This window comes from Cebus imitator, unplaced genomic scaffold, assembly GCF_001604975.1.
Source record: "Cebus imitator isolate Cc_AM_T3 unplaced genomic scaffold, Cebus_imitator-1.0 Scaffold8, whole genome shotgun sequence".
In the NCBI taxonomy this organism is placed as follows: Eukaryota; Metazoa; Chordata; class Mammalia; order Primates; family Cebidae; genus Cebus; species Cebus imitator.
The window spans coordinates 5,789,805-5,801,905 of record NW_016107323.1 but is presented as its reverse complement, the minus strand read 5'-3'; the positions used below and the strand labels follow the sequence as shown (position 1 = coordinate 5,801,905).

The 12,101-nt window shown below is 50.2% G+C and overlaps 1 protein-coding gene across 2 annotated transcripts in view; it reads left to right on the top strand.

Moving 5' to 3' along the window:
- Window positions 1-10,808, top strand: part of SSH1 (slingshot protein phosphatase 1) — a 67,362-nt gene extending 56,554 nt beyond the window's left edge. Inside the window, exons 13-14 of one of the 2 annotated variants that reach the window (XM_017541372.2) lie at window positions 4,479-5,025; window positions 8,747-10,808. In XM_017541372.2, coding sequence (XP_017396861.1) covers window positions 4,479-5,025; window positions 8,747-10,000 — 1,801 coding nt within the window. In that variant the 3' untranslated portion in view covers window positions 10,001-10,808. Of the gene's footprint in view, window positions 1-4,478; window positions 5,391-8,746 lie in introns of those variants that run through there. The other variant, XM_017541377.2, reaches the window with a different exon arrangement.
- Window positions 10,809-12,101: the final 1,293 nt, after the last annotated feature.

Sequence of the window (12,101 nt, the reverse complement as noted above, 5' to 3'; positions counted from 1 at the left end):
AGCCAGATGTTGTGGTGTGCACCAGTGGTCCCAGCTATTTGGGAGGCTGAGGTGAGATTATTACTTGAGCCCAGGGGGCAGAGGTTGCAGTGAGCTGAGATTGCACCAGTGCACTCCAGCCTGGGTGACAGAACCTGACCCTGTCTAAAAACAAACAAATAATGAATGCTCACCTTAATGCGGATGTTAATGGTACAGGTGCTGTGGAAAGCAGTATGGTGGTTCTTCAAAAAAATGGGAATAGAATTATTATATCATCCAGCAATTCCACTTGTGGGAATACCGGGTCTAGAAAAGACACCAGTGCTTATAGCATCGTTATCCACAACCGCCCAAAAAGTGGAAGCAACCCAAGTATTCACTGATAGATAAATGAACAAAGTGTGGCTGCCAGGCGTGGTGGCTCCTGCCTATAATCCCAGCACTTTGGGAGGCCGAGGTGGGTGGATCACCAGGTCAGGAGATTGAGACCTTCTTGGCTAACACGGTGAAACCCTGTCTCTGCGAAAAATACAAAAATTAGCTGGGCATGGTGGTGCATGCCTGTAGTCCCAGTTACTCGGGAGGCTGAGGCAGGAAAATTGCTTGAACCCAGGAGGCGGAGGTTGCAGTGAGCAGAGGTCATGCCACTGCACTCCAGCCTGGGCAACAGAGCAAGACTCCGTCTCAAAAAAAAAAAAAAACAGTAGCATATTCATACAGTGGGATATCACACAACCTTAAAAAGGAAGGAAAGTCTGACACAGGCTACAATAGGCATGAGCCTTCAGGACATTGTGCTAAGCAGAATCAGCCAATCGCAAAAAAGAGAACTACTATATGTTTCCATGCATATGAGATACTTAGATTAGTCAAAGTCATAGAGATAGAGGGTAGAATGGTGGTTGCCAGGGACTGGAAGAAGAAGGGAATGGGGAGTTACTGTTCAATGGGTACCAAATTTCAGCTTTATTAGAGGCAGAGAGTTCTGGAGACTTAGTCTGGAGGCTCTCTGGATGGTGGTGATGGCTGCACAACATTATGATTGTATTTAATGTGCACTTAAAAGTGGTCAAGATGAGGCTGGGTGCGGTGACTCATGCCTGTAATCCTAGCACCAAAGGGGGTGGATCACTTGAAGGAGTTTGAGACCAAACTGGCCAATAAGGTGAAACCCCATCTCTACTAAAAATACAAAAATTAGCTGGGTGTGGTGGTGTGCACCTGTAATCCCAGCTACTTGGAAGGCTGAGGTGGGAGAATGACTTGAACCTGGGAGGCCAGGAGTTCAGACTGCAGTGAGCCACGATCACATCACTGCACTCCAGCCTGAGCAACAGAGTGAGATCCTTTCTCAAAAATTAATTAAAAACTTAAAAATATATAAATAAATGAATAGTGGTCAGGACGGCAAATTTTATTTTATTTTTTTTTGAGTCAGGGTCTCACTCTGTCACCCAGGCTAGAGTACAGGGTATGATCGTGACACCTCAACCTCCCAGGCTCAAATGATTCTCCCACCTCAGTCCCCCAACCAGCTGGGACTACAGGTGCGTGCTATAATACTCAGCTAATTTTTTGTATATTTTTGGTAGAGACAAGGTTTCGCTATGTTGCCCAGGCTGGTCTCAAACTCCTGGACTCAATCGATCCTTCCGCCTCAGCTTTCCAAAGTGCTGGGCCGCCACATCTGGCCCAAATTTTATATTTTATGTATTTTAACACAGTAAAAAAAATTTTGAGGGCCAGGGGCTGTAATTCCAGCACTTTGGGAGGCCAAGGCAGGTGGATCACCTGAGGTCAAGAGTTTGAGACCAGCCTGGCCAACATAGTGAAACCCCATCTCTACTAAAAATACAAAAAAAAATTAGCCAGGCATGGTGGCTCGTGCCTGTAATACCAGCTACTCGGGAGGCTGAGGCACAAGAATCGCTTGAGCCCAGGAGGCAGAGGTCACAATGAGCCGAGATCGTGCTGCTGCACCCCAGCCTGGGTGACAGAGCGAGACTTCACCTCAAAAAAAAAAAAAAACAAAAAAAACACTTTTTAAAGAATGCCCACCTGATAGGACTGCTTCGAGGTTTGCATGAGTGCTGTCAATCAAGCAAAATGCCCAAGGCATGTCTCAATCATTTTAGGAGGGTTATTTGCCAGTATTGAGGATGTGCACCCGGGAGACAGGTCTATGCCTTTCCCCGAAGATAATTTTGAGGGTTTCAAATTTTAAGGGGAAAGAGTGGAATATTGAGAAATATACAATTTTCTTGTGAGGGGAATGGGGGAAAAGAGTCATTCATGCCTTTGTCTGGCTCAGTGAATCTGCGTTTTTGCAGAACATAGACAATAGGGCAGAGGAAACAGTCAGATAAGCATTTGTGTCAGGTGGGTAGAGGGGTGACTGACTTCTGTCCTGTGTCTTCCGTCCCACCCCCAACTCTGCACCGTGAAGATAAACTGTCAGTTTACTTTGCCATGGTGAATTTTAACAGAATGCTTTAGGACAAAGAATTTGGGGACCACAAGGAATTTCCTTGTGGGCAAGATATATGAGGGAGGTGTGTAGCTTTTCATCTTCACGGCCATCTTATTATTTAGGAACTAAAATGGGAGGCAGATTTGTGTGACCTACTTCCCAGCTTGACTGTTCCCCCTTGGCTCAGTGAGTTTGGGGGTCCCAAGATTTATTTTCCTTTCACAGTGCTAAACAGGCTTAGCTTTCCAGATACTTCCCAGATCTGGCTCATAGTAAATAATAAATTAGCTTATTTTAAAGTCTCTGAACTCCCACCCTAAAGAGTTATGTATGGATTATCCCCCTTTTCCAAGGATTGGGGCAGGGATGAGGGGCTGACACTGAGAGGTTGATCTGTCCCCTGTCACACAGCTAGTGGACAGCAGGAGGGAGAGGTACACCCCAGCCCCTCACTCGGCCTCTGAGTGGGGGCACTGTGTGCAGAAAGCCCTGTGGTTCTCTTGCCCACAGGTGGTGGTAGGGCAGGTCCTCGCTGTGGTTCCAGTACCCCAGGCTCTCAGGTCAGAAGCCCAGAGCCTGGGCGTCACTTTCTCCCTGTTCCCTTTTGAGTCAGCCTGTACAAGAAGCTGGCCTCCCTAGGTGATATCAGGCTGGTGTTGGAAGGAAGCCACCGGGAATGTTCACCAGTTTCTTGGCCAAGTTTGGGGATGCAGGAGTGCCCTGGCAGGGTTAAACAGGGTACAGAGAACAGCACCAGCCAACTGCAGACTCCTTCACTGTCAGAGAAGGCCTGGGCAGGTCCCCAGGCAAGGCCCAGAGGAAGAGGAGGAAGAGCGAGCATCTCACTGTCCTCTCCCTTAGCCTGCCAGGCGCTTCGTGCCCTTTACAGCCTAAGGTGGGCACTCCAGCCCGGGTTCACAGCAGCCTGGCAGTAGCCTTGAATAGCTGCTCTCTGGGATGTGCACACCAAGCAGAGAGGAATGAGCGACCGTGCGCTCTCTCTCGGGGCTCTTATATTTACTTCGCTCTTGTCTTAACTCTCACAAGCCTGTGATATTGGGATTACTTTAAGGTCCTTGAGGGTGACTTAGTTACCTTATTTTACTGTAAACAACTTTTTTTATGCCTTACATTTAAAAAATGTATTAGAGAGCTGGGTGCAGTGGCTCACACCTGTAATCTCAGTGCTTTGGGAGGCTGAGGTAGGAGGATCACTTGAGACCAGGAGTATAAGACCAGCCTGGGAAACATAGCAAGACCCTGTCTCTACAGAAAAATAATTTAAAAATTACTCAGGGATGGTGTCATATGCTTGTAGCCCCAGCTACTTGGGAGGGTGAAGCGGGAGGATCACTTGAGTCCAGAAGTTTGAGGCTGCAGAGAGCCATGATGACACCAGTACACTCCTGCCTGGGCCACAGAGTGAGACCTTCATCTCATAAAGGAAAAAAAAAAGGTATTATAAAAACGATCTCATAGTGGTAGAAGAAATTGTCTAAAGACTGACCTAAACAAATACTTTCCAGTTTTCCAGGATCTTCCCAAATGTGTTTCAGTGCGTTATACGTTTCTATAGTTGTATTATTGTGTATAGATCTGTACATAGTCCGCTTTGATTCCCTTCATTTCCCTACAATATAGGTTGGAGAGCATTGTTATTCTCATTTGACAGAGAGAAAAATGAGACATGGAGTGTAACTGATGTGACGAAGTTCGTAACATGAGGCAGCGCTAGACACAGATACACAGACTGAAGTCTAGACGTTTCCTTCCCCATTGTCATCAGGGACAGAAAGTCACATCAGGCTTCCTGTGGGAACCTGGACTACTTAAGATCCCAGTGCTGTTTCTCATCCTTGTGTTTCTTGGGAAAAAATGAATAGAGAGAGGCTTTACCTGAACTAGCCATGGATCGTCCCTGGCGCCCCTGACCTTGGGCAGCCCCTCACTGGCTCACTGCACACTTTTCCCAGTACCCCCAGGCACCGTCCTCCTCCACTCACCTTCCTCCACCCTCTCCCCACAGCAAACAGCGGCACAACAAGCTGTGGCGTCAGCAGACAGATAGCAGCCTCCAGCAGCCTGTGGATGACCCTGCGGGACCCGGCGACTTCCTGCCAGAGACCCCCGATGGCACCCCGGAAAGCCAGCTACCCTGCTTGGATGATGCTGCCCACCCCGGCTTAGGGCCCCCGCTCCCCTGCTGTTTCCGGCGACTCTCAGACCCCCTTCTACCTTCCCCTGAGGATGAAACTCGCAACTTGGTCCACATGGAGGATCCAGAGAGGGAGGCTCTGTTGGAGGAAGCTGCTCCGCTTGCAGAGGTGCACAGGCCGACCAGACAGCCCCAGCGAGGTTCTGGACTCTGTGAGAAGGATGTGAAGAAGAAACTAGAGTTTGGGAGTCCCAGAGCCCGGAGTGGCTCCTTGCCGCAGGTGGAGGAGATGGAAAGGGAGGAGGGCCTGGGAGCAGGGAGGTGGGGGCGGCCTCCAACCCAGCTCGATCAAAACCTGCTCAACCCGGAGAACCTAAATAACAACAACAGCAAGAGGAGCTGTCCTGATGGCATGGAGGTAGGCAGGGCCTGGCCTGCAGGGTGGCACACCCTATCCTTTCCATCCCGCTCCTACTGGCCCACCCCAGCCTCTGTAGCTGGGACTTCAGGCATGCGCCACCACACCCAGTTGATTTTTTTCTATTGCCTCTGCTGGGCCCGCAGCTCTCATCACCAGGGACCTGAGGGTTCTTTCAAAGGGTGATTCTGCTGGTGGCTATATAGTGTGTATATTATATAGCGAATTGGGAATCTGTCGGGAATAATGCGTATCTCTGCATGCCATCGGCACCCCGTACACCTTACTCATACCCTGGGCAGGGCTTCCAACTCAATTTCTTTTTACGTATATAAAATTAAAACATGTCATTTATCAGCCAACTTTAGGCTTTATCAATATATGACTGTTCTTTTTCATCTCACCCCAGATGATTCTGGAACCAGAATCAGGTAGAGATACAGATATAGATATCTATATCTAAAAATATATATATTATAGATATATACTATAGATATAGGTATACACTGTAGACAAGGTCTCGCTCTTTGCCCTTGCTGGAGTGCAATGGCATGATTACGGCTCACTGCAGACTTGACCTACCAGACTCTGGTGGTCCTCCCACCTCTGCCTCCTGAGTAGCTGGGACCACAGACACATACTACCACACCTAGTTAATTTTTTCTGTTTTTTTATAGAGATGAGGTCTCACTGTTGCCCAGCCTGGTCTCAAACTCTTAAGCTCAAGCAGTCTGCCCACCTTGGCCTCCTGAAGTGCTGGAATTACAGGTTTGAGCTATCTCACCTTGGCCTCAGATATATCATTTTATTCATAAATGCTCCAGTATATAACATAGCCGCAATACCATTGTCACCTTTAAAAAACCAATAGGGCTAGGCATAGTGGCTCACACCTGTAATCCCAGCAGGGACTTTGGGAGGTCAAGGCAGGCAGATCACGAGGTCAGGAGATCAAGACCATCCTGGCCAACATGGTGAAACCCCTTCTCTACTAAAAATATAAAAATCAGCTGGGTCTGGTGGCACGTGCCTGTAATCCAAGCTACTTGGGAGGCTGAGGCACGAAAATTGATTGAACCCAGGAGGTGGAGGTTGCAGTGAGCTAAGATCACACCACTGCACTCCAGCCTGGCGACAGAGTAAGACTGTCTCAAACAGCAACAGCAACAACAAAAACTGATAATAATTTCCCAACATTATCAAGTATCCAGCCTTCCAACTTAGACTCTAATACTTAACTCCGTTAGTCTCTTGGAGTTGTCATTTTTGGTGGATTATCTGCCACAAGGTCTGAGCTTCAGTGGTGCTTACTGAAGTAGAGAATCGTTAATTCCAGCCAACCTTTTTCCTCCTCCATGTGGGGAAGTGATACAGGAGCAGAGGCGGGTTCAGTGGAAGGGTGGCTATGCAGCCGGGTCTCTGCTTCCACCCACGCCCTGCAGCTGACGTCGTTTCCTCTGGCTTCACTGCCCATCTCACAGGACAGCCATGGTTCTCAAGTGCGGGCACTCGGGATCCTGACAGCTGCATTCAAGTATACACCCAGTTTATTAACAGCATGTTACAATGCAGACAAAACCGGGCAGTTGCATCTGTCGACCTCCAAATTGTAAAGAATTCCAAATCAAATATTTATTATGGATTTCCCCCACATCTCTACTTAGCAAATACCCCTAAAGACAGGTGAGATAAAACCCTGTCCCGGGCGTGGTGGCTCATGCCTGTAATCCCAGCACTTTGGGAGGCTGAGGTGGGCGGATCACCTGAGGTCGGGAGTTGGAGACCAGCCTGACCAACGTGGAGAAACCCCATCTTTACTAAAAATACAAAATTAGCCAGGCCTGGTGGCACAGGCCTGTAATCCCAGCTACTCGGGAGGCTGAGGCAGGAGAATCGCTTTAACCCGGAACACGGAGTTGCAGTGAGCTGAGATGGTGCCACCGCACTCCAGCCTGAGCAACAAGGGGGAAACTCCGTCTCAAAAAAAACCCATGGAAGCCATAGTGGGGGTTTTAAGCAGGCAGGTGATAAGGCCCCTCTGGCTGTGGTCTGCAGGCAGGCTGATGGGTTAAGAGGGGAAGCTGGGAGCCTAAGGTTGCAGTGGCTCAGAGGATGTGGCAGGGCCATCGGGAGGTTTGAGAGACAGCTGGCGGGGTGTGGTGGCTCATGCTTGTAATCCTAGCACTTTGGGAGGTGGAAGCAGGAGCATCACTTGAGCACAGGAGTTCGAGACCAGCCTGGACAACATAGTGAGACCCTATCTCTATCTATTTGAAAAAAAAAAGACAGAGTCTTGTTGCCTTCCTGCCTTGTCCTGTCCTCCAGCCTGCAGTCCTGTGCAGGAGGGTTGTGGGGAGTTTTCCTCTCCCCTCTTCCTCTGCTTCTGGGCCTGCGTGCTGCTCTCTCTGGCTGGTCAAAACCTGCTTGTCCCAGAAGCTTCAGCTGAAGTGTCAGTTTCTCTGGTCAGCCTTCCCTCCACAGAGACTCTGAACTTGTCCCTCTCTCTCCTGGGATTCTTCACTCAGCTTTCTAGTCCATTCCCAGTATCGCTGGGTACCTTTCAGTTGGCCTATGAGGAGGTGAACGGCAGGGACATAGAGGCATCTGCCACATTCACTTAGATCCTCACTGACCAAAAGGCAGGGGGTTTTCCTTAGGAAACAGTGTAAACTTGTTTTCTGTTGGCGTATAAAACCCACCTCAGGCTGGGCACAGTGGCTGACGCCTGGAATCCCAGCACTTTGGGAGGCTAAGGCGGGTGAATCACCTGAGGTCAGGAGTTAGAGACAAGCCTAGCCAACATGATGAAACCCCATCTCCACCAAAAATACAAAAATTAGCTGAGCATGGTGGTATACGCCTTTAATCCCAGCTACTCAGGAGGCTGAGGCAGGAGAATTGCTTGAACCCAGGAGGCAGAGGTTGCAGTGAGCCAAGATCGCGGCCGTGCACTCCAGCCTGGGTAACAGAGCGAGACTCCATCTCAATCAACCAGTCAGGTCGATCAATCAGTCCCGTCTCAGCCCAGCTCTCATCAGGAGCTGTGTGCCCCTGCATCTAGGTCTGCATTAGTCTTTTCAAAAACCATTTTTGCTCTTTGCCACCCCTCTTGTGAAGACCATGGCGAGCTGACGGTTCTGGGGCCACGCTGTGCCGCTGCTAAGTAGGAAGGGCTCCATCGTCAGGCTGCACACTCCCCAAATGCAAATTCTTTCTGAAAGGGAGAGTCCCCTGTTTGTTTCTGTGGGAGACACATTACTTCATTGAATTATCCCAGTGCTGTGATTGTCACCCTTTTTGTCCAAGTGAGACCAGGGCCTGGAAAAGGATTGTGCTGTACAGATGGCAGAGGTGGGGTTTTGAAGCATGGTCCCCAGAGCCCCTGATCATGTTGGCGTATGGCCCAAGATGTGCCCAGGATCTTGGGCTCTTAGCTTCTGGGAAGTTGGATTCAGCATCTCCGTCTTCTCTCTAACCTGTGTTATTGACTTCTCTCTAACCTGCGTATTTTACGATCATGTTATTTCCGATTCGTGGTCTCTAACCTACGTTATTCACCTCCTCCGGGAGGTCTGTCTGTCAGTACTAAGTGAAGTGAGAGCCGCCTCGCTGGGCCAGGCCCCAGCCCCGCCTCGCACCTCTTTCCCTGCCCAGCCTTATGTTTTTGGTCTTTGGCTCATGACCGCCCTGTCTCACCATGTTCTTGTCCCCTTCCTTTCAGCATGATGCCATATTTGGGATCCTTAACAAAGTGAAGCCCTCCTACAAATCCTGTGCCGACTGCATGTATCCTGCAGCCAGCAGGGCTCCCGAGGCCTCCAGGGAGAGATGTGAGGACCTCAGTGCTCCTGCCATCTGCACCCAGCCAGCCTTCCTGCCCCAGGTCACGTCTTCCCCTGTGGCCCATATGGCTGGCAGGTCCCGTGTTCCGGAGAAGCCGGCCTCTGGCCCAACCGAACCTCCCCCATTCCTACCACCAGCAGGCTCCAGGAGGCCAGACACCAGTGGCCCTGGAGCTGGGGCTGCCCTAGAGCCTCCAGCCAGCCTGTTGGAACCTTCCAGAGAGACCCCAAAAGTCCTGCCAAAATCCCTCCTTTTGAAGAATTCTCACTGTGATAAGAACTCTCCCAGCATGGAAGTGGTGAAGGAAGAATTGTCACCCAAGAAAGATACGAAACCAGCCAAGGACCTGAGGCTTCTGTTCAGTAACGAATCTGAGAAGCCGACAACCAACAGCTACCTGATGCAGCACCAAGAGTCCATCATTCAGCTGCAGAAGGCAGGCCTAGTCCGCAAGCACACCAAAGAACTGGAGCGGCTGAAGGGCGGGCCCGCAGACCCGGCTCCTCCCTCTAGGGACGGCGCTGCCGGCAGGCTGGAGGCCAGCATCCCAGAGGAGAGCCAGGATCTAGCCGCGCTCCATGAGCTGGGGCCACTGGTTATGCCTGGCCACGCCGGGAGTGATGAGAAGTCAGAGACCGCCCCTGCCTCATTGGAAGGAGGCTCATTGAAGAGCCCTCCTCCTTTCCTCTACCGCCTGGACCACACCAGTAGTTTCTCAAAAGACTTTCTGAAGACCATCTGCTACACCCCCACCTCCTCATCCATGAGCTCCAACCTGACCCGGAGCTCCAGCAGCGACAGCATCCACAGTGTCCGCGGGAAGCCTGGGCTGGTGAAGCAACGGACGCAGGAGATCGAGACCCGGCTCCGGCTGGCGGGCCTCACCGTCTCCTCCCCACTGAAGCGCTCACACTCTCTTGCCAAGCTCGCGAGTCTCAACTTCTCAACAGAAGACCTGTCCAGCGAGGCTGACCCATCCACCGTCACTGACTCCCAGGACGCCACATTGAGTGAATCTTCCTTCTTGCATGAGCCCCACGCAAACCCAAGGGACCCAAGTATAACCTCCAAACCATCAGGGAAACTCGCCTCAGAAAACTTGAAGAGCCCTTCGTGGATGAGCAAAAGCTGACCCGCCTTTTGCTGCGTTGGGCCGGGAGGATATTTTCACATGATCTCTCCCTCACTTTCACTGTGGATTTTGATCAACCTTTTACATCTTGATTTCCCTTAAATAATTGAAGTCATCCTGACTTTTCCCCCACTCTTGCCACAGAGAGGAGGAGAAGATGCCAACCAACATGCAGCACAAGAAGGGGAGCTGTCAGTCATGTGGCCTGGGAGAACTAAGACCTGCAGCCAGGAGACACACAACTCCACTCCCACCGTGTCTCGAAGAATAACCGTGTTTTTGAAAGAACGTGCACACACAGGCGCACACATCCAGACTGTTCCATTTGCAGCCTGCAGAAGAAGAGTCCTGGTGATGGCAGCATCACTGCGGCACACTCTAACTCATTCTGGGCCTCGCAGAAAACTCGGATGGCAACATGAAGTCCTACCTCTGTTCTCACTGTGCTTGTTATTTTTAAAACACCAGAATGACCAAGGCTCGTTCCAGGGAATCCAGCTGTTTCTGAAAGCATTTTTCCAGAAAAAACCAATGATTTTTTGTTTTGTTTTTTTTTTGGTTAGGACCCCAGACGTGTCAAGACTTTTAACCCGACAGCCCCAAGCACTGCTGGGTGAAGTCATCAGATGGGTAGTCCCACGCTGTTGTTGCGCCAACTCTGCGCCCGAGTGGAGGTGCAGACTCTGTCCTGGTTGTGTTGCTACAGCTGAGTGATGCGTTTGACCAGCACGGGGGTCCGGTGGGGAAAATGTGTGGGTTGTTCTCAGTTGTTGCTAATGCTGAAGCTTAAATCTCGAGGGGAAGGACCTGCCCGCATTGTTGAGCCTCTGCTGCAGAAACTCGTGGTTGTGCTTAGGTTTGAAATTGCTCAAGTGTCTGGTGCAGGCGGTGGTTCTGAGACACAAATCATCCCACTGAGAGCAATGCTCAGGTTCACTAGGGCCCGTGAGGGAAAGGAGATTTCAGCAGCTTCCCCAGAAGGAACAGGACTGTTGGGACACTTCCCGGATGTTTACAGTTGCCCCTTCCTGCAGTAAGATTACTCCTTCCTGTTTCCCTCCAGCTCTTCTCAGCAGCCATGATGGAGTAAAAGAGGGATCTGTAGTCACTGCCTGGCTCTGTGGGCAGCCCCTTTAAGACTCAGGTGAACTGCGGGAGTCCTGCTGCCCCAGGCGTGAATCAAAGGTGTCAGCAAGCTAGATGGCAACACATTTTGAGAGAGAAGCAGCTTATTGAAAGCCAGAAAGGTTGAATTCAGGGGTCAGCAAGCTATGGCATACGGCCTTTGAGCTAGGAATGACTTCCTTTTTCCTTTATTGAGACAGTGCCACCTGGCTCTGTCAGTGCCTGGCTCTGTCACCCAGGCTGTAGTACAGTAGCACAATCATGACTCACTGCAGCCTCAGCCTCCCTGGCACAAGCAATGGCTTTTATATTTTTAAGGAGTTGTTAAAAAAAGAAATAATATATGACAGAATTCACGTGGCCCACAAAGCCTGAGATATTTACTGTCAGGCTTTTTATAGAAAAAATTGCTGACTCCTGGTTTGAGTTGCCACACAGGGCTGCCCATGGCCTTGTAGGAAGAAACTGGGTACATTTGAAGCCCTGTGCCTCCAACACCTAAAGCCAGACCCTTCCCTCCTCCTGACCACAAGCTTTGCCAGCCTCCCACTAGCTCACCTGTACAGGAGGCAGTGGTTGCATGCGTGGGAGAAGGCAGGGGAACACAGTTGGCTGAAGCACTTCCACAATTCCTTCTTGCCCTCAGCTGGTTCACCAGATTAGCTAGTGAAACCAGAAAGCCTTCTAGGGCCAGCCGAATTCTGAGAGTTGGTGAGTGGGCCTTCATCTTACATTGGTCAGAACCGTCCTCCCCAAAGCTATTCTAGAAAGCACCACAGGTGGGGTCTTCAAAAACAAGGCTAGTTCATACTTCACCTAATGGGTAGAGTTTTTGCAAAAATCCTCTCTCCGGGACTTTGTTTCCTTGGAGTGATTTTTTAAAATACATATATTACTTTGTAGGAAGCTGTTTTCCCACTAGTGTCAATTAAAATCACCTTAAAAGGTGATTATCCACTTACTCCTGAAACCCTGT